Here is a 25,279-nt window from a genome sequence, read left to right as displayed (position 1 = left end):
TCGTGGGACGTTTTCGAGGCGGACAAGCTTCGAAAGCTCGTCGGCGCAGCAGCATGGCAGGAGGCGTGGAAAAAGAAGCAGCATTGACAATTGGCCGCTTACTCGACCTGCACAGCGGCGGGCGCTCCAAGTAATCTATCGGCTGAGCGGTATGACATATCCCGACTGCGTCGCTGACTGTGCGCCGAGTGGACGACGTAAGCGTTGACCCACGCAAAGCTTCGCGGAGGGTAGTCAGGATACATGAGGCCAGGTCTGTGGCATGTGAGTCAGTGTTCACCCATCGATAACTTACGCGAGATGGAGGGCGGAAGCAACCGATATCCGTTTTGGAAATGTGACACGTCACACTTTTTTTTTTCTCCCTTCGACCTGTTGCGCCACTCGAGCATGCTGGTAAGACAAAAGGTCCGCCATGTGTCACCCCTTGCTATGCCACCTCACCGTCGTCGCAGCCCACTTGTCGACAGCTGTAGTGTCGGGCCTTGTCAATGACACTGCGGCGAGCCCGCCGACCAACCCAGCCGGTGACGGCCTAACGGCGCTTTCGTGCGGCTCCAATGGGCATATTTGCTCACCATGAACACACGACAAGAGTATGAAGGGAATCAGAAGGGTGGAGAGCGGTTTTTTGGTGGCGGATGCACCGTGCGTCCCAACATCTCTCTTTCCACCGCGCTATACTCATGCCTTGTTCAGACTCATCCTATCTCCTTGCAACATGTATTCTGCAACGCTCTATCCTCCCAATTCAGCCTTCGCGCCAGCCACCTTACTACACCATTGATAGGGTGCTGTTTATATTTTTCAGTTGGTCCAAAAACAGTTTATATGTACTGAGAACCCAAAAACCAGGTTTATAGGCCGGTTTACAAACCAGGTATCTAAAAAGTACTTTTTACCAGTCCCAGGCCCAAATTTCGCTGGCCGAGGGCCTTTTTTCGCCCTTCCATCCCTTTTCCTTCTCCTTCCAACCCTAAAAACTTCTCTGCGCCGGCGATAGGTTGACCTCATATGCCTCTTGAAGTTTCCATCCGTATCGCCCCAGCTTCTGGTCTGCTCTCTATTTTTCTTACTTACTATACCCCCCGCCTCATTATACTTGTCTTTTCCCTTCTGAGTCCCTACTTTTCCACTACAAGCCCCAATCACGGCCGACTTCTATCCATTTCACACATTCGTTGGCAAAGTTGCTGTATTCGCTCTACCATCTCCAACTTGCTACGCCACGTCCTGCTGTTGTTCGGCTCTTTGATACCTCCCTTCTTATACGGATCTCATAACCGGGTCACCAAAAGGATTATTATGATACCGGTGCGCACATTCATTATTGGAGTTTAATCGTACCTGAAATACAACATAGCATGTTTTATCCTCTCCAGCCGGACATGTCCCGAAGCATCTTTTTCGCCTCCAACTCTGGCGAGCGTTTCTTGCCCAGACGGCGCTCATACAAGCTACACGGCTGGCACACCATCGTGTCGCTAATTTGGCCGAAGCGCCAGCTTGCTGGCGAAGGGTTGAAGCACACGGGACACGCTTTCGGTGGCGCTGCAGGTGCACCCTGGGTCTCGGGAGTCGCCACGATGAAGTTGCCTACACGGCCACGCGCGCCGCGCGGGACGGCCAACCGCTGGGACCGGGCTTGGGCCGACAGGCGGGGGTGGAAGAGGCGGAAGCGGGGGCACGGGCGGTGCAAGCTGGACTGCCAAGTGTTATGAGCGCGATGGATGTCACGAACACGACATACACGGAGTCTGGGCTCTGTATTGCTCGTAGTCGCGGTGCGAAGCTGGGCGACCGGCGTTAGCATCTGGGCTCGGCGATCGATGTCCTGCGCCGTGCATATCCGCTACCAACTTGCTTCAACAACCCCATTGCACCCCCGATTGAATAGCATTTACCTGGATGGCGGGAACGCTGGCCTGATAACGCTCAGTGGGGGAAACAATCATCAGGGCCGATATATACCGCTGGTTGTGGCTGGCCGAGGCAGACGATGGCCTGGTGCGGTGCCTGGTGCGGTGAGCGGGCGAACGAGCTCGCGGCCCATTTTCGCTGTGTCGAATTCGCTGCCTCGAGGATGGGGCGTATGGGAACGGGGCGGGCTCGGGACGAACTTGGTTTCCTCGCGGTCGTCTGCCGTGTTTGTCAGGTGGAAGCGGGGAGGCAGCAGCGAACTGGAACTCACCAACAATTTCGCGGCGACGCTGGCGCCGCGATGTCGAGGGATATGGGCCGCTGCTAGGGCCTGCAGGTGCATGATTGGAGGCCATCGGGAGGGTAGAGCAGCTAAATCTGTGTCTGGAAAGCGGAGACTACGGAGCCCATCTTTAAAGCATCCCCGTCTCCGCAACCGAGTGCCATTTATAGCGCTGGCACTGCGTTAAACGCCGCGTCGTCGCCCAGCATCGGAGTCACCGGCAGCCATTCGACAAGAAAAGTGCAGGATTGCGGTGGTGGGTGCAACAGCAGCGCTCTATCGAGGCAAAAGTGTGCCTCGAGGGCGGCGCACGCAGAAAATAGCGAGTAGCTGGAGATTTAGGTTTGGCGGCCCCATCGCCATCGATGGATACGATTGGGATAAGGTAGATGGACAGGGACGCAGCTGGGTCGGAGCATAAGGCATGGCGTTGCACACTTACTACCGGCCAGCGGCGGCGACAGCGGTTATGGCACATCGAATACCAGCTCGGCGGAGCTATGCGCTCCATTCGGGCAGCCTGAAGTCTGTCGATGGGCGGACGGCGATGCACACACGCAATGCAGCTGTGAAAGTATAAGTATACTCGAACGCGATTAAACTCGATTACCTTTTGGCTGCCGTGGATCGTGGGGCAGGACTGGCCCTGGATTACACGTCAGGCGCCACACTGCGACGGCGTGTTGCACAGCCTTTAGGCGCTCGGCGTGTTGGCCAGCCGATGACCGGGGCCCTGGATTCATCGATGGGTCGTCGCGCCAGTCGCGAGATCCGCTCTGGGTGCCCGTACTCTGGAGGGAAGTTGCGGACTCAGAAGGCGAGAAAGGCAGGAAACTTCAGCCGAACTAGGTTGTCGTCGACGACAGGCGTACGTGAGGCTGCCCCATGACGACCATGGGACCTGGGAAAGAAGAAGAGTCGCCACGAGGTTTGTGCGAGGCGTGTTACGTCGCTGTGACACCTGTAACACGCCTTGCTTGCTGGCAGACCACCACCACCACCACCTAGGAGTCCGACCTCATGTACATCGCCCACTGAAATGGTGCGCCTTGTGCTTTCCGGTGCCGACCACCAGCTGACCACCATCTTGAAGGTGACGAAGAAAGCCAACTTGAATCGTATCCACGGCGGCTGCGATTGCTGTGGCAAGTACTTCAAGACTTACGCCGCGCTTGCGAGTCATATGCGCGGGGAAACTTTCGATTTCTTCTGCGCAAAATGTGACATCGACTGCCGAACCCGGACGGGGCTGCGCAAACACCAAAGCGTCGCACATGCATACTGCAGATTTTGCGACAAGTACTCGGACCTCGAAAATAAGGCTTCTCTTGTTGGGTGGTCGCACATGAAAAACACACACTTCCACTGTGATCCCTGCAGGGAGGCTTTCGAGGACGAGGAAGCGCTGCACAAGCATTACATCGAATCACTGTCCACAGTCCATCCCTACTATTGCGTTCCGTGTCGCCAAATATTTTTCTCTGCTCAAGCGCTCCAAGACCACTGGCATCGAGTAGATGATGACTTCCGTCGAGATGATGACTTCCGCTGCGCACACTGCGATCCGAGTCCCTGCCAGGAGGCATTCAAGGACGAGGAAGCGCTGCACGAGCATTACATTGAATCACTGTCCACAGTCCATCCCTACTATTGTGTGCCCTGCAGCGAGCTCTTTGACTCTGCCGAAGCGCTCCAAGATCATCTAGACGATAAATTGAGCGGCTATGCCATCATGTGTCCATGGTGCCATCAGTCTTTCGCCACCCGCCCGGCCGCGGTAGCGCACCTCGAGTCCGGCGGCTGTGTGTCTGGTGCAAATCTCGAGTCCATCATCGATTGGATCAGCACGCACGACATTCGGTCTATGATTACAGTCCAACCACGCGCGGTCCGCGGGGATTATCCTGACTTCAAGCTCGCCTTACTTGATCTTAAAGACCCAGCAAGCAACCACGACGGCCTGCCTTGCCCTATCTGCTTCACGGAGTTCCCTTCACGCTCCGCGCTCGAACAGCACCTTAAAAGTCCCCGGCATGGGGCGACGACATTCATCTGTCGCGCCCCTGAGTGTGAGCGCCGGTTCACCACGCTGAGTGGTCTCTGGGCACACGTCGAGAGCATGCAATGTGACGCTTGGAATTGCGAGGATATGAAGACGGCTATTGAGCAGCTGGTGATAAATCTGAATCTGCAACAAATAGTAGATCACGATAACCCGCACTTCTCGTAGTATAGGGACAAATGTCCGGCTACCAATGCTACTGCAAATAGTCCTGAACTTTGTTTTTGCAAGTTGATGTCAAGTTGTAGCGGCCTGCATCCTGGTAATAGTCTGCACTAGTGAGTGTGAATGCAATGACTATCAAGGACCGGTACCCCCTTCCACTGATCAAAAATCTCATCAACTGGCTCAACTGTGCTTGTTACTTCACCAAACTCAACATTTGTTGGGACTTCAACAACGTCCAGATGAAAGAAAGTGATGAGTGGAAAGTGGCTTTCCGGACCAACCAAGGCCTGTTCATCAGGAAAAAGAAATTTGCATCTGGTAGCATCTGTCAGGGGAACCACCCTTTCGGCCCGCCGGAATCGCCCCGATTCTGATTCCGACTCCGATGATCGCATCACCGCCTCAATTAGGTGCATTGATGAACCTTGATCTCAGGCCTCCAGGGTTGCCCTTACAGCAGAAGAAACTCTCTACAGGATCAACTGGACTAGGGTGCTGTGAGTAATGGTGGTTTCAAAACAGTTTCAAAACCGGTTTTGAAACACGTGTTAGTTTTGAAATCGATGGCCAGCCGACCTGGTTTCGAAACCGACATGTGATCCTCCGGGCGGCCCGGGCCTGACTGCCGGGGCTTGATCCCTTCAGAATATCACCTGCGATCACCTACCGAAGGCCAAGCAGGTGAGTTCCCGCGGCAGTGGAGCCGTCTCGGCCACCAGCTGGCCTTGGCCCATGGCATACTCCTCAGAATTATCATACCCGGGCCCGTCCCCAGCTGCCGACTGTCAGCAGGCCTCCCCGGCCGGCCGGTTTCGAAACTGTTTCGAAACGGGGGGTGTTTTGAAACTGGTTTCGAAACCGGTGTGAGTAATGCTTTTTGCATTACTCACAGCACCCTAAACTGGACAGGATTGCCAGGTTTCCGTATGTGGGGGCTGATATGGTGATGGGATCACTGGGCCACTGTTCCAGCTCCCTGGGCCACGGATTTGTAATTGATGACTGGTGTCCGCCTGGAAACGGTCAATCCGGTCGAAAACACAGGCTTGGCATTGCTGAGGCCGTGATACGCGGCCGGTCTACCCGACGTAGATGTCCGTATCCCGTACACCGTACCGTACGGTAAGGCCGGCCAGTGCCTTGTCCGTACGCCGTAAGGTCCATATTGCCTGTAAAAGGCCCTGTACCATGTATGGTACCTACGGTGCCAAGCCCTACTGGCGGACCCCAAACATCATTGCTGGTAGGCAATGGCATGAGTAAACCCCTGGGTATCCAGAGCCTTACTCATACTCATACCTGCACAGCCACCATACCCATACCCATACCCATACCCATACCCATGGGTATGGGTTTTACTCATGGGTATTGTCAATTCTAAACCCAAAAGACTGATATTTTTCCTAGTTTAACATTTTTGCTTGAGCTTTATAGATGCTGCTGAAGTGCTTTTGCTTGGATGCGGACATGATCTTGCTTGCATGCGGTGAACAATTGATATGGCATATCTTATCTGATCTACCCATGAGTCATGTACCCATGGGTCGGCGGGTAAGAATTTTCCAATCCATACCCGTGCCCACGGGGGTAAAACCCGTGTACCCATGCGGGTATGGCTTACCTGTGCCATTGCCTAGCCGAAAACTTCGATTCCGGTAATACACTTTAGAAAATGAGCAGTAGAGCAGATCAATGATCAATCAAAGTCTAACCAAATTGGCAGCTAGCCAGGGCGAGGAACGAGCCGCGGTTAGCGAGAGATAAGCTAGCTGGAGAGCACTCGGCGGCGGCCATCAGTTGATATGTCACACAGGTCACTCCCATTCATCCTTAGCTCGGCACCACCATCTAGCCTCGCCTTCAAGCCTTTTCGCGCGTTCTCTGGTTCTCTACCCTCTGTCTAGGTTACATCTCCCTCTCCTGAGTCCTTGTGACTCCTTTCTCTTTCTCTCTGTCCTTGAGACATGTCCTTGTGACATTTTATTTCCTTCTTTACATTGCTTCTGTTCCTTCTTCATTTCTTGGTCCTTGAGACCAGTCCTTGTGACATTTTAACACTTTTCTTCTCTTTTGTCCTTGTGACACTTCCCCTTTCTTGTCCTTGAGACACTTCCCCTTCTTTGTCCTTGAGACACCTCCCTTTCCTTTGTCCTCGTGACACATCCCCTTCTTTGTCCTTGTGACACCTTCCCCTCCTTGTCCTTGAGACATTTCCTTTTCTTGCTTACTGGCAGCACTATCTGGTCTTGCATCAAGCTCACCAACTCTTGGGTCTCTGTCACCTCAAGCACTGCTGGAGCCTCCTCTTAGGCTGAAGACAGCTGTCCCTGAGTTTTCCTAGGGTTGTGGTGCGCTTCTATCATCCTGTTCTTCCTTTCCTTTCTCTTCTCCCACTTCCCCCTTCCCTTTGTCGCAGCACTCCGGGTGGGGTGCCTGCTGCTGCCTTGTGTTTGCCGGCCGCACTTCGCTTTGGAGCGCTGCTCCTTTGAGGGGGCCGGCTGCTCGCTTCTGGCGTCGGTTCCCACCCAGTCGTGTGTCGTGCTGGCCGCAGGCTGCCTCGAGTTTGGTCTCCCGCCCAGAGCTGCCTTGTTGCGCTCTTGTGGCTGGGAGCGCCTCAGGTGAGCGTCGTCCATTCCCTGGAGTCGCCTCAGTACGCTCAGGGCTGGGGGTGCTTCATGTAGCCTGTGGCCAAGCCAGGCACATTTCCATCTATGTATAATGTGCTTATGCATTCATACATGAATTTTTGTCTTCTCCAGTCTCTTCGGAGATATTACTTATCATATTCCTTCTACCTACATCCTATATACTACCTACGTGATGCTAGCCAAGTGTGACCAGCTAGCTTACCAAATCCTGACTATTGTGTGTGTGTGAGTTCGGGGTTTTGAGTTGCAGGAAACAACTAGCGAATTTAAAGTTTACTTCAAAGAATTGTTGTTAATTGTTTGGGTTTGCTTTCAATTGCAATGAACAAAAACAAAGAGTTATGTGATTGTATTGATGGAGGAGCAATATGGCTCGACTCCCCTGCACCTGCAATGTTGGTAACCTGCAATTTAACCGCACCTGCACCTGTTTATCCTGCACCTGCACCTGCAACTTAATCCTGCTGAAAGGCGTGACATGAGAGCAATGGTGAATGCAGAAACAACTCCACAAACAACCAAAACACCTAAATCAAGGTCTGTGTGTTCGGGGCTCCATAGAAAGTATATCCATGCTGCAACCCATTGCAGCAAGATGATGATGACTAAGTTGAGGTGGTGTGTGTGTGATGGGATCACTGATGACAGTGATGATGTTGATAGTTTGTAAGCTGGTGGTGGTGGTGGTGGTGGTGGTAGTGAAGATGTTAGGTTGGGTGGAGAGGAAGGAGGTGTTGATGTAGGATAGGACAAATATGACATACAGAGTATGCCTCTTGTGGCCAAACATCCCCACAACAACAACCCACTCCACAATGGTCCCAACCCAAAACCAACACCAAAACCCAAAATGGTAGTGGTCACAGTCACAGTCACAGTCACAGCTGGTATGTTGTTAATGAAAGTAGATACATTACCTGTCCCTTGTGTTGTCTTCATCCTTGAGAGTAGAACAGCTAGCATCAAGAGCATCAGTTGCCACACCATAAATGGCATAAACAACTCCAATATGGGTCGCTCCATCCAAAGAGGGCGACGTTCCATAAAGGGAAGCACATCTGAGCATAGTTTCCCCATCTTTATGTCTTCACATCAACCTGGCACTTCAATGTCCAAAATTTGACAATAGTTCCAGTATATCAGACAAATTGGCGATAGTTTCGGCGTTCTCAGGTAGTCTCGGTGTCGTCGGGTAGCGTTCTTGTGTTCGGATCACGTAATCACAGTGTTCGTCGTCGTCGTCGTCAATGTCAAAGACCTTTCCACTATGGGGAGCAAGACAACCGCTATGGGGGTGCATTGAATTCTGAGGTATCTAGCACAAACTCGGGCTCAATATATACTACTCGCTTATCTAATTTTGATGGCCCTGGCCGCCCCGGCCACGGTCACGTGCTGTTTCACTGTAATATTTCGCCCACTTGCGACGCGTCGCACCTCACACGTTTGGTTTCACCTTGCGTTTTATCCACCTCCCTGCGTTTGGGTGTGTGTTTGAACCACCCGCGACGCCGTTCGAGCCGAAACGCGTCCGCCATTGGCTAGTTTTGTGTTTCTGGCTCGGCCGGCCCCGGCCCGGTCGTGTCACGTGTCGGCCGATGTCCGACCGGTCAAAGATGGCCCGGATGGCCGTTCCAGCAAGTTTCCACCGTTCGACGTGTTCCACGCTCGACACCACTGTACATTATCAGTGGCAACCCAGCGGGTTGGCACTGATAACAGCCAGTCTTTTCATTTTTGCCTAAGTGGTGAATAATTGGTGGAGATGGGGGTGAATATCTCCAAAGTCCAAGGTCATTTTTTCGCTAAGTCCAACATGTATGGGTGAATAAAGGTGAATAATTTGACACAGGCCATTAACAGAATAAAGGTGAATAATTTGACACAGGCCATTAACACCAAGTTTGCTGGCAGAGCGGCCCACATATGAGTAAACATGCCTCTTAAATCACGCTGTTGCTGTGCCTGTCGGTGAGCATCTCCTTGCCAAGTACTCGCAAAGCATTCCAGGCTGCTTGGTACATGGCAGCAGCCCGACGGATTTGTTCCACTGTCGATGCAATCTTTGTGTTTGATCGGGTATTTGCCTTGACACCTCGGGCATATCGGTCCTTTTGATTGTACAGGTGAGTTCGGATCAAAAGAAGACGGCGGACGGTGTCCAGGGCTTCATTAGCTTGTCCAATCCGGAGACGAAACTTGTACGTCATAATCTCCTCCGTACAACCGTCGCGGGTCATATGATTGCTCCCTGCGCGAGAATGAATTGCCGAAGGTAGCCACAACTTAATGTCGGCCACGCCAAGGCCTGGGATTGCCTGACTTTGCGACGCAGCAATGTCTGCTCGTGCCTCGTCCTCTTGTTGCCGTAGCTGATCAACTATAGGGAAGAACTGCACCTGAATATCAGCCTAAGCAAGAACTTTCAGACGAAGCTTGCTCGCACGCTCCACCAGTGAGGTGCGCTGCCGATCACCCATTGCCCGCATATCAGCTGAGAGTGTGCGCCTGCTGGCTGTTAGTGGATCACATTTGCCGCTCGTGACACTCACTGTTGCTCCTTGAGCTGAAGACCGCCGGCAATCAACTCGGTGACATGCATATCTTCCCGGACCGCCCCAGCAGACTCCGCTCCAACCGCCTCCCTGTGCGGCAGCTTCTTCCGCCAGCGTATGATGCACGCCTGCCAAGAATGTATCTTTTCCCTCACTTTCAAATGGGTTGCGATATGGATTTGCTTGCCGCGATGCACCAGACTCCCATTGCTCCATCATTACCGTCCATCGAGCAATAGATGCACGTTCGAAGTTGCTTTCCAAGTCAATATAAGCCTGCTTGGTTTCAATTACCAATGGCGCGGCCTCTTTGATTTTCTTGAGCAACGTTGTTCCTGCGAAGATTCAGCCGAATTGATCCGAAGGGTCAGCAATATTACGTGCCAAGGCCAATAATCTTTAGGCTTTTGTAAGGGCAACTCCGGAGGCCTGAGATCAAGGTCCTAGCAGGGGAGGATCCAAAGAATGAACATTGGTAAGCAAATACAAATGAAGCTGACCTAGCAGGGGAGGATCCAAAGAGAAGAAACTCTAAGGGTCCGCCTGCTAGGGAGCTGACTATATACTGCTTGTCCGTAGCTGCCGCTGTCGGGCACAGAAGGCTTGGGCGGCGTCGCAGGCGAGGTCCCAGGGCGACCGTTGGGAGGGCATTGACGGATCGGTGATTGTGCGGGCGAGATGGAGGGCTGGACCGGAGTCGGAACTGGAATCGGACCGGAATCGGACGCGTCTCCGGGCCGAAAGGGAGGTTCCCCTGACAGCTTTGTGATTTTGGTCATCGAACTGAGATTGCACCAGATGCTCCCGCTGGTCGGAGCAACCCTTGCGCTCGCCTCCATTCGATTCAAATGCTGGGATAACCTCAGTCCGGGCGTTGCCCAAACTGAGATTGTGACAGGCCGAACCCATTCACTGCTCAAATGGTCAGTTTATCGTCAAGGACGTCGTTGACCGTGCTTACCTCGTCCCAGACGTGCGTTATCCTTTTCCACAGCTCCAGCCCATTGTCTGTTTCCTTCAGCAACGCCAAAACCGCTGCCCGCTGGCTTCAACATTGAGAAACAAGGTCAGTTTCTCATTACTTTGCCCGTTTAACACACTGACCTTGTTCCAGCGGTCAGAACCGCCCTCCGCCTCAGCGCCAATGCCCCTCGCTCGCCCAGACCGTCCCACGTAGGCTGTACTTGTCGCTGTCGCCCAGATCGCTGACCAATTTGGCCTTTGCAGACTCGATTCGGCGGGTCCCGGGATGCAGGAGATCGTGTGAGACGTGTTAGTCGAGCGAGACGGCCATAGTTAGACTTAGCACCTTAGCACCCAGTAGTCGGCTTGCCATTTGCGGCAGCGGGGATGGCCAGGGCAGGCGGATAGAGGCCGCTTGTGCCTGGTGTTGGTGTTGGCGGTTGGCGGGACGGTTGAGCGAGCCGGGGAGAGGAGAAGGAGATCGCCGATCGGGGAGGTGCATCAGGTCACATCCCGATGGCCGATCGATCTTCTCCTCCTCCTCCTCCGCACACGACAATTGGGCCCGGGCGGCAGGTTTTGACTGCCATCCGCCCTGCAAGCGTCGTTCGTTCTCACAGACTGTTGTTTGGGATGAAAATTGTCGATTGGTGGGTCCCTACAACTTGGTTTACATTCGTTCTCGGTGGCCAGTATGTCCTCATCACCTTTCGCGCTCGCTCCAGCTCCCCGTGTGTCGCACTATCGATCTGCGTGAGTATTTCAGTGGGGAGGAACTGCGACACACTTCTTAAGTTTGCCCCGCTTTATGTACCACAGTATTTTCCCAGTACATCTCTTGCCCTTGTTCCAGATGCCCATTGGCCCAATCGTACTCATGACAATTCAATTCCTTCCGTGGCCATTGCCAGTGGTTTCACGTCGTCCGAGTCATGTTGTCAATGGTCATTGCCGTCAAGAGTCAAGAGGGATGCACAGCCGCATGTCACGGCCACCCATACATACCGCATGTGAAAGTCGGCAGTTAGTCCAACCGGATAACCGAACTCCAGCCATGAGGCATGACATCATTTTTCTTTCATACTGTGGCCACTTGGGAGGTACGCCGCTGTTATGCGGTAGGTACGAGCCAGCCACGCCGTATCTCATGCCCCTAGTGTGCGCATTGCAGTACGGCAACAAACACACCGTTCACCAAGCTGTAAATCACCAACACTCAATGGCCGTTTCATGTTGTGCCTTGCGCAGTCCACCGCCCCAATTCCCGATGATGCGGTCCCGCGGGCTTCACGATCCGGCTTATCGACTGCATCGTGGGCAACACAGCGACTTTTCTAATGCCGGTTAGTGGGAAAATCTTTATGACATCAAACACACACTGGCTGCCAATCGTTCCAATGCTTCTTGACATGGGACATGTACTCTTCAACCTCACAATAGAATGCCCAACCATGACCCAGTCCAGGGTCTTTTTGTTCAGATGATACATCTTTCCATTTCAAGCGGAAATTTGCATCGATAGCCAAGAACAACACAAATAAAAACCTGGAAAAAATTAATCATGCCGATCGTCCATGCACTCATATCATACTACGTTGATCCTCGGGAGCTTTGTCCCAATCAGCGGGAAGGTTTTTCCCTGGTTGAGGGCATGCAGGGCAAAGAAGTGCGCACTCCCCTGGTTGGGTGCCTGCAACACCAGTCGAGGAGTTTCCGCGGCCCGCGCGCTTGAGCATTTGGAGGTTGCGCCATTGCTTTGTCATTCGAAGGAACTCGTCATACTGATCCTGATGCGACAATTAACCGTCTGATTGTCAATAACACATGGCATACCCGGATCGCAAGTAGTCCCATATTATCGGTTTGACGTGCAAGCAAATAATAGTAGTCATAAACGCTGCATTTGGACTCCAAGAAGCTGAGGTGAAAGTGACGCAAACATTGATGGTAGCAGCGGTGCGTGGATTTATTGTTGTTGCAGGATACAGGCCAGATCGAAGAAGCTGCTGAGTTGGTGTTCCGCTGGTCAAACAGCCACAGAAGTCAAGTCCACCAGGCCCAAGCCTCAGGCCCGACTAAGCCCGAGCCCTGATCCGGGCCGGGCTCGGGCTGCCCGACGCGGGCTGGGCCGGGCTTTGGGCTCAAAGCCCGGCCCGGCAGACTACTACCAGCTAAGCAGTCTTGGCATCGATACTGACCCGGCTCCTTCTGACAGACGCCGCAAGCGGAGGATTGCTGCTTGCCTCGCCCTTCTTGGTAGAGCAGTTCTGACAGAAAGGAATCACGGTGATGCTGCACCCGGAGTGGATCATCCTGTGAAAAGTGAGTGATAGATACATGGGTAACAGGATTGACTTACCGACTCCCGCAAACATGAAATTGGAATGGCATGCATCCTGACTTCAGGTTCCCTTCCTGGACATCCAGGTTTCCCTCAAACCTGACGAGAGGGAACCAGTGTCTGTCCCACAATTCAGGATAGTCACTAGTGTGCACCAGAAGGAACTGAATGCGTACCTCTATATCCCCTGGTTATCTAGCCACTAACCCGAATCCAAACGCGCCTGGATCAAGGGTGAGCTGATTCGTTACATACGGATCTGCTCACGCAGAACCGACTACCTCACTATTGCAGTAAAGTTCGGCGAACGCTTAAGAGCACGAGGCTACCCAGGACGTTGGCTCCAGAACGTCTTTGACGAGATCCAGTACGACATTGAACGCCCAACCGTGCTCAATCCAAAGCTGACCAACATCAGCTGTGGAGGTAGTGCCGGCCAGAATTATATTATGGTTGATTAAATATTGAATATATTCAGAATATTATGAATATATTATGCCCTTGGTGGATCACTTGAATATGATTATGTTTGAGTATATTATATTATATTATGACTATACTATATTATAGGCCCAGAATATTCAAATATAGTAAGGTGGATGATCACAGCTATTTTCTTAGTCCATGTACTCAGTCATAGTACTAATCTTAGTCTGAGTTAGCCCTACTTCTGATAAATGTTATTACTCTTATATTAAGCAGATGTCGTGTGAATGTATGTACATGTTTGGCGCTGGCCCCAGCAATTCATTTGCTCCACATTTCCATTTTTGGGATCAGTGCTGTTGAGGCCCCGAATTGGTAATGAAAGCTGTAAAATAGGACCAATCCTAATTGGGATACAAAGCTGTACATGATATCTTACACCCAGTACCCTAAAAACATTATATCTAGAGTTATTTCCCATGCTAATACCTGAGTGTGTACTAAGTATTGTCAATTTGTCCACAAATGAATAACTAGGTATATGAAATTTACAGACTTAAATTGCAATCTATGTGGATATTGGTAGACCAAATATTTAAGAGGGTTATTGTGCCAGTAATTAGTGGGATTTCTTTAGATTTAGAAATTCACTTTCAAGTTATTCAAGTCATATTCAGAGCTGGGGCGTAGCCCCAGCCCTGTCTAGTCACATATTATCTATTATCTATGGTGATTCATACATTACACCTATTAGGAACAAGTGTCAGGAGTGATCACTTTGGGTTGACCCTATTAAACATAGTGTAGAACCCCTGATCAGACTGGAGGTGCCGAACTGCATGTCCTCAAAGTCACCCACAACCCTATCTGGGATGAAATAGACCTTCACCCGATATGGAGTGAGCTGGATGATGCCTGGAAAAATCTCGGAATCGGCTTCCCTGAATACCGCTTCACACTGGGTGCAAACCCAAAGGCAGTTTGCTAATGGGAGCCCCAACGGGAGTGGAAAGAAAGACAAAGATTTCTTTGTTTCAAACAAAGAAAAAAAAATTTGCTTTTAAACTCCCGTTGGACCCCCCTTAGCCAACTGCCATTGCACTTGCTACCAGTGAGCTTCATGGCATCATACAGAAAACCAGCCTCACTGGGTGACCGATTGAATGTGTGCAATCGAGACACTCTGGAGAATCATCAACAGTCGACTGCGACAAACATTTAGGCTTCTTTTTTCTCAATCCTCAATCGCACCTCGTGACGGGCCTTACTCGGTGCTCTTTCGGATTTCGAAAAAAATTCATAGAACCTCTACGATTGTCCTCTGTTTTAATATTTATCTACTTTACATGCTTCCTTGTTGAGCCCCATAGAGGTTCCGAGAGCACTCCCGATGCCTATGACTTGCCCTTTGAGTGGTCTATCCGAGACCCAGGCATAAGTCGCCTTCAGGCGATCTTGAAAGTTTGAAGCTGCAGGAGGTATTGTAATGAATATGCCTGGCTGATCCACCCACAATACCCCGGGATGATGCTAGCATCACGGCGTGAACGGACTGCCAGGGAACAGAGCTGCTTTATTTCCTTGTCGAGCTTCATTCAGAGTGATCCAAGGAATAACGCTGGCGAGTTTATTGGCAAGGAAGTGCAAACATCGACTGTTGACATAAGACGGGAAATCACCTGACAAGTCTCTCTTGATGAAACATTGCCAACGTCGTGGCCCCCCGTTCTCGACAAAACGACCTAGCACGTCTCAACTCAGCCCCCAGCTTCACAGCCCGGCACCCACACAGCCCGGCATTGTTTTATATATATATATACTCGCCTTTCGACGGTGAGGCATTTTCGCACAATGGTGAGGCAAAACGGTGAGTAGATAAGGGCCACGGACACGTGGCTTGATGTGCACAGCATCTCAATCTATATTGATGTGATCTCATTGACACCGAGTTCACCCAACAATTTACAGCCTATCTGACACAGTAGAAACTCAGACTTGTGTGGAATATTGCCCATGAGGGTTGATGGATAGCATCTTAGAGTGGGAGACATGTTCTGCTTGTTGCAATATTGGCCTATGTTCAAGAAATGATTGAATCAACAAGGTTTGATGGCAGCCACAATCCACACAGTAAGGCAACCAGTGGTCTAAGAATTATGCTCTGTTATTTTGAGTGAAGATATATGTGTTAAGAGTTGACCACCTTATTTCTAAGGTTATACAACAAGAAACTGACCATATATGTCAATTTTCAATCAGTTATAGTTTGTGCAGATAAAGTCTGTGAAGGATGAATCTGCGACTTAGATATTGATCAGGGGTGTAGGGATGGAGCTTACTTAACAGGTAACAGTTTGCCCTGCATAAGTCTATGTTTCCTTCAACTACTATAGGTACTCAAACTTAAGGTGATTATTTACAATTTCATTTTATTTTGGTACCAACAAAGAGTTTTTGACAAAACTAAAAACATAGAAGGTTTTCCTACACATGTATAGATTATATGTATTGTTTAAAAAGAGATACCGGAATGAAATTCAGAAGAAGGCGCACCATATGGAAGCCCTCGCTGCAACGTGGCTCGTAGCATGTGTCCCCACTTTGTCCCCCACTTTGTCCCCACCCGTGGCCAGCGGTGTCGAGGGCAGGGCCTTCTGGAGGGTGCGAAGGCCGGCCTGTACATCATCGTTAGAGGCCGCGAGTGCTCATATTCGGAGGTAGAACGTGGTGGGAGAAGACAAGTCGTGAGTGCCACGTAAGCGGCCATCGGCCCGGGTCCGGTAGGTGTGTGACATGTCACTCGTCCCAAAATGGAAGTCTTCTTTTCTTCCCGCTGCCACGACGAGCGGTGACGTGGCACGCTCACGCTGGCTGGCGACCCTCTCAACGACCATGTTGGTCCTCCATTCTGCTCTCCCCAGGAAACACACCATCGGGGCCGCCCGGTATTTCCCCGCGGCTTCGATTTCGCTCACACAGACTGAACAGACGCGCTGGCATGATGGCATCTGCCAGGCTAGTTTCCATTGCTGTTCCTGGGGAATGAAGGAACGGATCCGTCGAACTGGCTTTCATTAGCGCTCATGGGTATTCACCAGGTGGCAGTCGTGCCTCGAATCCGACGCGCGGAGGCGTCCCGTGCTCTTGCATCATTCAACGCTCAAATTACACCCCGTCAGCGCGTCTCTATGCGGGGCATCAGCTCCCGCGGTATGCTCTACGCCGCGGCGCGCGGGCAGCCATCTTAGCTCGCCCCACTGCCATCTGCCGTCAGTCTGGCGTCAGTCCCGCGCGGCGCTCGGCACTTGCCAGTCGTCAGGGTATATAAAGCGGGGGCATACACACGCCCGTCCACTAGTGCTTATTGCCCTGTCTAAAGTGCGCTTCTCGTCTTCCTTCTCCTCCCGCTCCCCGTTCAATTCTGACCGAGCACCTAGCAACCACTATGAGCATCGGCACCGCAGCCTTCAACTTCACGCGGCTCTCTGGCACGTGGATCAACGAGCTCTCCTCCGTGCTCGTCCTCCACGCGGACAAGACCGGCGGGCTCACCGGGACGTACAACTCGGCGGTCGGCACGGCCGAGGACGAGTACATCGTCACGGGGCGCTTCGACACGACCCCGCCCGCGGGCGAGGGCGTCGCGCTCGGCTGGGTCGTCGCGTGGAAGAACAAGAAGCTCGACGCGCACTCGGCAACGGGCTGGAGCGGCCAGTTCTACGCCGGGGCCAGCCACCTCCAGGACACCATCCTCACGCAGTGGCTCCTCACCAGCAGCACCACGCCCGCCAACAACTGGGAGAGCACTAATGTTGGCACGGACCTGTTCAAGCCGAAGGCCGCTGTTTCGGGGCGCAGCGCTAGCGAGGGGCCTGTCGTCGCGCGGTTTGCGTCGCCCACTCCGGAACAGATCGTCGCCAAGAGAAGCAGCTTGAACGATCTTGACTAGATATCGTGTATTGTCGGTAATAGTGCAGTCCTACCAAGTCCACAATGAAGTTCCTTTTAGCTGAGTTGATGAGTGCTTTTCGTCAAGGAGCGGCCACTGGCAAGGATCAAATCCGAGTCATGCTGCCGGCAAGGCCGGCAAGAATCTCACCGAAGCCCATAGACGCTTCTGCCATCAACGGCATAGCCTTTCAGAGTCATCCGACGCGTGGCACGTCCACACCAGGAAGCTATAAAAACGAGGGCCTCTCTACCACGTTCCCCCAGGAAAGTCGGGATGGACAGTCGCAAGAATTACTCGCAGGTCGATCCGCAAGAGTTGGGGCGAACGTCACCGACAGACCCGGCCCCGGCTTTGGAGGAGCTAGTGAACCCAGGGGTGAGTGGGCGACTGGGTGCCATGGAATGCTGGACATGGGAATACGAAGGGTCCGAATTCGCGTCCGAATCGCAAGGCCATGACGCGGGGGAGCAGTCGAGACTCCATCCCGCGCTGGATCCTGAGGTCGACGAGCTATGTGACCCGCTTGTCTTCGATCTGTGCGCATATGCCAGTACCCTTGGCTCAAAGCAGCCGGAAGTGGCCGAGTCTCGAGTCCGCGATGTTTTCGCGCTCATCGACACCGTAGACTTCAAATATGTGCCTCCCTTTGAAGCCCTGTCGCCCGATCCGCTGGGTTGGCTCGCGGAATGTCTTGAACGAATCCGAGTCGACAAGTCCACAATAGAAGGAGAACAACTGCCCCCGGTATTCCATCCGCCGCCGATGCTGCAGCACAAAGTGCTCTGGATGACGGACCACCTAGTAGTGAAGAGCATGGAGATCGATATCTATGCCGAAGAGGAGCAGTTGGGAACGATTGAAGTGCGACATAACGAGCTATACCACGCCAACAAGTCTGAGAAGGGCGATGTCCTGGAGACCGTCGGAAGATGGTGGGCACAGACGTCCTCGGAAGCCAGCGGAGCGCCGAACGGCGAGCGGGTAGGAGATCGCTCCGTGTTCAAGGGCCTGAGGGTAGTCAGTACTAGTCCGGAAGATGCAGGCACTGACACACGCCGTTGGAGGCTGGATGTGGGCCGCGTGAGACAGTGAGCGATGCGCTCCTTAAGTTGTTGTTTAACCGCGAATGAATCTTGATTCAGAGTGCAAGCAGCGCCGTCGCCGCCGAAAGGCCCGTGAGCTGGGCCCATCTGAGAAGAGCAGAAGAAGAAGAAAAGGTGCCACGTCAGCCGTGACGTCAGCCGCATCACCTAAGTATCTGTTACGTGCCACTCACATCAACCACCGGCTGATCGTTTACCCGCTTCTTGTTCCTGACGACCACCATCCATTTCTGTCCCACGCACGGGCATCGGCGCTCCCATCTTCGGTGGTGGACTAAGTACTGTCCCTGCCGCCCCGCGCTGGCCAACGCTATCATTCCAAAGCCATCACAACGTCGATCTTACACACCCCACTGGCATGGCGTGGGGCATCCATAACACGTCTATCGGTGCCTGGTCGCAACGAAACGAAGCATCATTCATCTTAGGAAGTGCACGGACGGGCGGAATGGAAGACCGGCAGAAGATAATAAAGTTTTTGCGCCGGCCGTTCAAGTTGCAGCTTGTCGCCAGTCGTGCGTCAGATTTCGACGTTTTTCGTGCGCTCTGGATGCTGAGCGGCCATTCTTGGGGTATATAAACAGCACAACTCTGCCGGGGCCGCTCCAGTGGACCCTTCACCACCCAAACCAACCAAACTCCCCACCAATCAATCGAAGGTGCGGTCTTTTCATCCATACTACCCTCGTATCACATTCCGCAGCCCATGAGCGTTTCCTCCGCGTTCAACTTCACGCGCCTGACCGGCACGTGGCACAACGAGCTCGCGTCCGTGATGCACCTCAAGGCGGACGGGCGCGGCGGGCTGAGCGGGTCGTACAACTCCGCGGTCGGCAACGCGCAGGACAACTACGTGCTCACCGGGCGCTACGACACGACCCCGCCCACGGGCGAGGGCGTCGCGCTCGGCTGGATCGTCGCGTGGAAGAACAACGAGCTCGACGCGCACTCCGCGGCCGGGTGGAGCGGCCAGTTCTACGCCGGGGCCAGTGAATTGGAGGATATCATATTGACGCAGTGGCTGTTGACCACCAGCACGGCGCCGGCGGATAACTGGGAGAGCACCCAGGTCGGGACGGACCTGTTCAAGCATCAAGAGCCGACGGCCGCGCAGGTGAAGCGTGCCACCATGGAGGGCCGCGCGCTCCCGCATCCCGAGCAGATAGTCGCCAAGCGGAGTCGTGTGTTGTAAAAATATGATTAAGTACTAGTAGTACTAACCAAGTACTAACTAACATGGGTCATTGTATTACTTGTCTTTCCGGAACCGAGAACATATAAAATCTTTTCATCACAGGAGTTCCTGTTTGTAATGACAATATGAAACTTTTTGCGCTTTTCTTCTGTAGTGTGTCCCAATAAGGAAATTGCACCTCTCTTGCTTTGTCATCATGCAGCAAGACGAGCTCGATGCTGGCTTGTCCATGCCAGCTGGTGAAACCGACCTACAGATGATTGGTTACTCTATGCTTGAGCTCTCAGGAGGTGCGTCACTATCACTCGTTCTTTCTAGACTCCAAGCAAATGCAGGCCATAATCGATTCCGAGTCATTCCCTACCATTACACTGAAGACATGGTTCCACCACCCCAGGAGAAGGGCAAAAAGAAGAAGAAGAAGAAGACTAAGCCACCATCGAAGAGAGCCACTGCCACAACTACTGCCAAAGCTACCACATCCAAACATTCTTCCAACACAATCTCTATCGACTCTGACTCTGACTCTGACCGTGAATCGGACATCAGCCCACCACCAAAGAAGAAGGCGAAGAAAATTGAGGAGGATATTGTCCCCGCAGACCTCTCTGAGGTCACAATTATTGGTTGGGCGCATGTTCAGAAGCCACCTGCTGCCGCTTCACGTTCGGGAGGGACTCGCAGCCGGAAGACAGTAATAGAGTATCTGAAAAGAGGCCCTTTCAAGTTCACATCTCACTTGACATTCAACGAATTCCTATCCAGCATGGCTGCCATTCTCCCTTGTCCTCCCACTAATCTTGTTGTCCCCGAACTCGAGGCCACACGGCCCACACCTGACAAACCCGCGTTCACGGCGTTGCTCATCAAAGTCATCCAACTGAAGCCACTGGCAGGGGAACGTGTTGTACATGTTTTTATGCCGCCACCAACAAAGCCAGCGGAGAATTTGGTATCATCTTTTGTGCTGCTGACCGTCATCCTTGCTTATAGCTTTGATAGCATTGGGATACAGGAGAAGATAAGGTGGAGGCAACATTTGACTATGACAAACTGCAAGCAGATTTTCTGAGTGACTCTGTCCAAGCCCAAGCAGTATGTTGCCTTTTCTCTCTATCATCCAACTGATTATAGAAAATTAGCGCACATTCAATGCCGCTATTATTGATGAGAAGACACAGCTCCTTGCGACATATCAGGAGGGCAATATTCTGCATATCGATCCGAAGAAACGTATATATCATGACAAAGACCATGACCATTATTTCGACCTCACAACAACACGCATCAATGTGTGGGCCAAGGCTATTGTGTATTGACATTAAGTATTTGTTCAGCACTGACCTGTCTGTCTCTAGGCTGATAAGATAACCGATATCCACACACCGCCATTTGACAGCCGCTTTTTCGATGATAGTCAGAAACTTACGATCCGGAAATCGACCTTTGAAACCCAGCATGCTGTACCACACTCTCCCTCGACTCCCGTCTCTACATTCCCAACCTCAGCTTCTCTCCCTGAACTTCTTCTTCTTACAATGATGACACAAAGCGGCCGTCGGCTCCCATTTGGGTTTCCCCTGAATACACTGAACACACCATCGACTTAACCTCTCCCACCATCGCCAATCAAGCCTCATAATGTTACGGTCGATGATTTTGTTGCACACTACAATTTGGATATAAAGGACGCTCGGTGTCTTGAGGAGATGCGGACTTCCGTCCCGGGGATGCAATTTCAGCGGAGTTCAACAAAGATGCGGAGGTGGCGGGGTTCAAAACATTGTCATGGCAGCGTGTTTACCAGGCCAATACTCACTTCAAAGCCGATTTGAAGGCTGGTATGTTTGACCATGGACTTTACTAGTGTTTTCCTCTCTCTATACATTCCCAATGCATTGACTGTTTTTACTAGTATATCATAGCTGTTGTAACTGTAGTCTACTGTCTGCCCTCGCATATTCACGTTGATACAAGTGTTCAGTCCCAAATATAGCCTGCATGTCTAAACCAAGCAGTCGCCTTCTCTGGAGTGATGCATGCAGTTGATTTGTGAAGAGCATCAAATGGATCTGGTTCGGTAGCAATCATTCGGCTGTTGGCGCGTAGATAGCTTTTCCCTATCGGATAGTACAATCAGCACAAATAGTATATTGTTCAGCCAACGCAGATGTTGAAAAGGACTCTTCAATTAGGTTCAAATCTGGAGAGTAGGGAGGAAGAAACAGAATCATAACCCCTAGAGTCCACTGGGAGTAAGTACTGTAGCATTTTATTCAGTTCGGCAGTCACGCGTCACACCGGCCTCAAAATGCCGAAATTTTTTCGGCGGTCACACCCCACAGCCCAGATGCCGAATTCCCTTGGCTGATTTACCATTTTTGGGTGGCGCGGCCCTGCGGGCCGCACCGTAATATGCCGAAAATTTTCGGCGGTCACACTCGGAGCCGCCGGACGCCGAAAATTTCATTTCGGCGCCGATGTCACACCCAATTCGGGGTGCCGAATTGAATAAAATACTACAGTATAGATACTTGAATACCAGGTCTCGTACCATTGTCATTCAGCACTTCTTTCAGAGCTTCTGTGTGGTGAATTCTGCAGTTATCAAGCACAAGGACACTCTGAGCCTCTGGATAAGACTTCATCTCAGGAAGCTGGAGACAGGTTAGAGTTGTTGCAAGATAAAATAATAGAGTAACGCACGACATCTTCGACGATGAAATCAAAAAACTCGGATGCATTCATAGAACCCTCTACAATCCGTGTTGCAATATAGCCTGAGGTGCTCATTGCAGCTGTCAATGTGTATCGCTGACTGCGGATGAAGACTTCTGCTGACTCGGCAGGTTTTCCAGATGGAGACCGTCCATAGCGCCGCGACAATGTTCGCTCGTCTTTGCTTGACTCATCAACTGCAACAAACTCAAGACCAGTGCCCGAGAAATAATCTGGGTTCTGAATCAAATTCTTGAAATCTGTGCGTCGAGCTTCATCACGCTCCTTGGCCAGCTTTCGGAGGACCTTGCGAGTCAGGCCAGCACGCTCCAGAGTTGTTTGAAGGGCAGAGATAGAGATAGGGAGATCATGATGGATTGTGAAGTGAAACTGAAGCTCATGGAGCATCACAGTGGGGTCATTCTTGAAGATATTGCGTATTGCGGACCGCGGTCAGAACAGCCATTGAAACAATGTGATCCCGTCCCATCAGAGTCGAAGGAGGTTTGCACGGTGTACCCCATTCCTCAAAGATACGCCGCCAACGGAAGAGACTAGTCGCAGACACGCTCAGTGCCAAGCAAATGTCATCTCTTGCCCAGCCAGATTCCCAGAGATGTAAGGAGCTGTAGTGGTAATATTTAGCCTAAACAGCTCTAGGAATAGCTAGAATAGCGGTAGCCTAGAAATCTAGGTATTCCTAGTCCCTATGTTCTAGCAGTGCAATTACTATGATATTATTCTTTATTTATTTATTTTCTGCCTCTATATTGCCTTAATTTTGATGGGGATTGTAGTCCTTGATATATATTATTGATGTGGAACGATTTTTTGATGGCCATCAGTAGTTTTGATCACTGTGTCAAGCTACATCATTTTAGTCCCAATTAGGATACTTCTGGACACAGGCCTTCCCCACTATATACCGGGTCATTGGCCTGAAGAAAAGGAGTTAGCATTACTATATAAAGTATTTTTAGCATCATATCTATCAATTTGATGTATTAATAACCTATTTCTAAAGTCTTTCTTGGCTGGGAAAAGTCTTCCTAGAGTTTTAGGCTACCGCTATTCTAGCTATTCCTAGAGCCCAGGCTAAATCTTACACCTACGGGTGACGTAAGGCACATTGTTTCATGTCGAGACTGATTTTCCTGTTGCCCAAGAGCGTTATTTAGTTTGTAAGAATGCCTGGAAGCGAAAGGAACTCGGTATCGGTGCAAGAAATGAATAGGTGAATAGAAACAGCTGATTTCCTTATTGGGACACACTACAGACAAAAAGCGCAAAAAATTTCATATTGTCCTTACAAACAGGAACTCCTGTAATTGAGGGCTGGACCAAGCTCGGATCGGCTATTAGATATCGTATTTCTGAACAAAATAATATTCCATGATATTACTTATTATCTCTCATATCAATGCGACTGTACTTATTATGCATCATAGATAATATCTATAACGATACAGGCATAGTTGTATAATCTCCATGTAGTAAAAAAATGAACTTGAAGTGCTTAAGTAGTACAGAAAAACAATGTATATGATTTTCTGGTAACTCTCAGTTTACACGATATCGTGCAGTTTGTGTATATCCATGTGCTCGTTCCTATGCGCCAAGGTCCAGTACCCAGGAGGTACTTACTAACACACAACATAACAGACAAGTACATTTATTCGGAAGAAGCTCAACACGCTTTTGTTCCGCTTCCTGCCTACTCCCCGCGCTTTGCGTTCTTGGCGACGATCTGCTGCGCGGTGGGCGACCCCGCCCCGCGCGCCTGCGCCTTCTGCACCTCCGCGGTTGTCGGCACCACGGGCATGAACGTGTCCGTGTTCACATTCGTGCTCTCCCAGTTGTTCGCGGGCGTCGTGCTCGTCGTCAATAACCACTGTGTCAGAATGATGTCCTCCAGCTCCGTTGCGCCCGCGTAGAACTGGCCGCTCCACGCGGCGGTCGAGTGCGCGTCGAGCAGGCTGTTCTTGTACGCGACGACCCAGCCGAGCGCGACGCCCGTGCCGCTGGGCGGCGTCGTGTCGAAGCGACCAGTGAGCACGTACTCGTCCTCCGCCGTGCCGACCGCCGAGTTGTACGTCCCGCTCAGCCCGCCCGCGGCGTTCGCGGTGAGGTTCATCACCGACGCGAGCTCGTTGAACCAGACCCGCGTGAGGCGGGTGAAGTCGAAGGCGGCGCCGACGCTCATTACTCGCAGTTGTCTGTGGAGCGGTTAGACGCGGGCCGTCTGGCGGGGAGGCTACGCACTTGGGAGGGAGCTGGGGCGAGAAGTTGGGGCAGCGATCTGCTGCCAGCCCGTATATATATCGCGGAGCCAGCAGAAGCACGGTGACGCACACCTGACGACGACGCTCAGTGGTTGCCGCGGCGGTACGGCAGCAGGCGCTAAGAATACCCCCACGCCGGACAGACCGCGCGAGCGGCGCCATTCAGCGGCTGGTCACGCACGCTGCAGCCATCGACGTGCGAGGCACGAACGCTCAGATGCAGCAGAAGCTGTCGCCCCGAGGGCCCGGGCCATCACGATCATTGCCCCTCGGAAGAATCGCTGTCGACGTCGCAGAAGAGAACTCGCAGGGGCCGCAGAACCAGAACCGCGCGGGCTTCATCCCCGACCCTGGGTGCGCATGGAGCGCATCCATTCATCCATTCATTCGCAGTCAATAAACTGCTGGCACCGGCAGAACGAAGTTAGCTGGACATTCAATGCAGAGAACCCGCGCGACGCACCTTTCCTCGTTCGGCATCTGCCGTACTCTGGCTGCCAGCCATCGACTTCCCATCGACCCGCAAAGCCAGTCCCACCTGACACCATCCGCGAAACCAGGGCATAGCGCCCGCAGGGAGTGCCACGTCATGACCGCCGAAAGAAAAAGAAGTCTTCCATTTTGGGACGCCGGTCACAGTGACAACGCCGGTCACAGTGACAA

At 52.0% G+C, this 25,279-nt stretch overlaps 4 protein-coding genes across 4 annotated transcripts; 3 read left to right on the top strand and 1 right to left on the bottom strand.

Moving 5' to 3' along the window:
- Nucleotides 1–3,170: 3,170 nt before the first annotated feature.
- On the top strand, nucleotides 3,171–4,433 carry MIND_00987700 (putative zinc finger protein; the record flags this gene model as incomplete). Its single annotated transcript, XM_037366482.1, has 2 exons — nucleotides 3,171–3,245; nucleotides 3,297–4,433. Exons 1-2 carry the CDS (start codon nucleotides 3,243–3,245, stop codon nucleotides 4,431–4,433), a joined length of 1,140 nt encoding a protein of 379 aa, XP_037217894.1. The 5' UTR covers nucleotides 3,171–3,242.
- Nucleotides 4,434–16,811: 12,378 nt separating this feature from the next.
- On the top strand, nucleotides 16,812–17,315 carry MIND_00987600 (Structural origins of high-affinity biotin binding To Streptavidin; the record flags this gene model as incomplete). The annotated part of the gene is made up of 1 exon (XM_037366481.1): nucleotides 16,812–17,315. One exon carries the CDS (start codon nucleotides 16,812–16,814, stop codon nucleotides 17,313–17,315), a length of 504 nt encoding a protein of 167 aa, XP_037217893.1.
- A 1,464-nt stretch (nucleotides 17,316–18,779) lies between these two features.
- MIND_00987500 (Streptavidin) lies at nucleotides 18,780–19,613 on the top strand (the record flags this gene model as incomplete). The annotated part of the gene is made up of 3 exons (XM_037366480.1): nucleotides 18,780–18,936; nucleotides 18,980–19,080; nucleotides 19,125–19,613. 3 exons carry the CDS (start codon nucleotides 18,780–18,782, stop codon nucleotides 19,611–19,613), a joined length of 747 nt encoding a protein of 248 aa, XP_037217892.1.
- A 4,435-nt stretch (nucleotides 19,614–24,048) lies between these two features.
- Nucleotides 24,049–24,778, bottom strand: MIND_00987400 (Avidin family protein; the record flags this gene model as incomplete). Its single annotated transcript, XM_037366479.1, has 2 exons — nucleotides 24,049–24,550; nucleotides 24,597–24,778. The coding sequence occupies 2 exons, from the start codon at nucleotides 24,776–24,778 to the stop codon at nucleotides 24,049–24,051; spliced, it is 684 nt and encodes a 227-aa protein (XP_037217891.1).
- Nucleotides 24,779–25,279: the final 501 nt, after the last annotated feature.

Source organism: Mycena indigotica (genome assembly GCF_014461135.1).
Source record: "Mycena indigotica strain 171206Taipei chromosome Unknown Mind.scaff0008, whole genome shotgun sequence".
Lineage (NCBI taxonomy): Eukaryota > Fungi > Basidiomycota > Agaricomycetes > Agaricales > Mycenaceae > Mycena > Mycena indigotica.
Note: the sequence above shows the minus strand (reverse complement) of the source record. Positions and strands in the feature narration are given on the sequence as shown.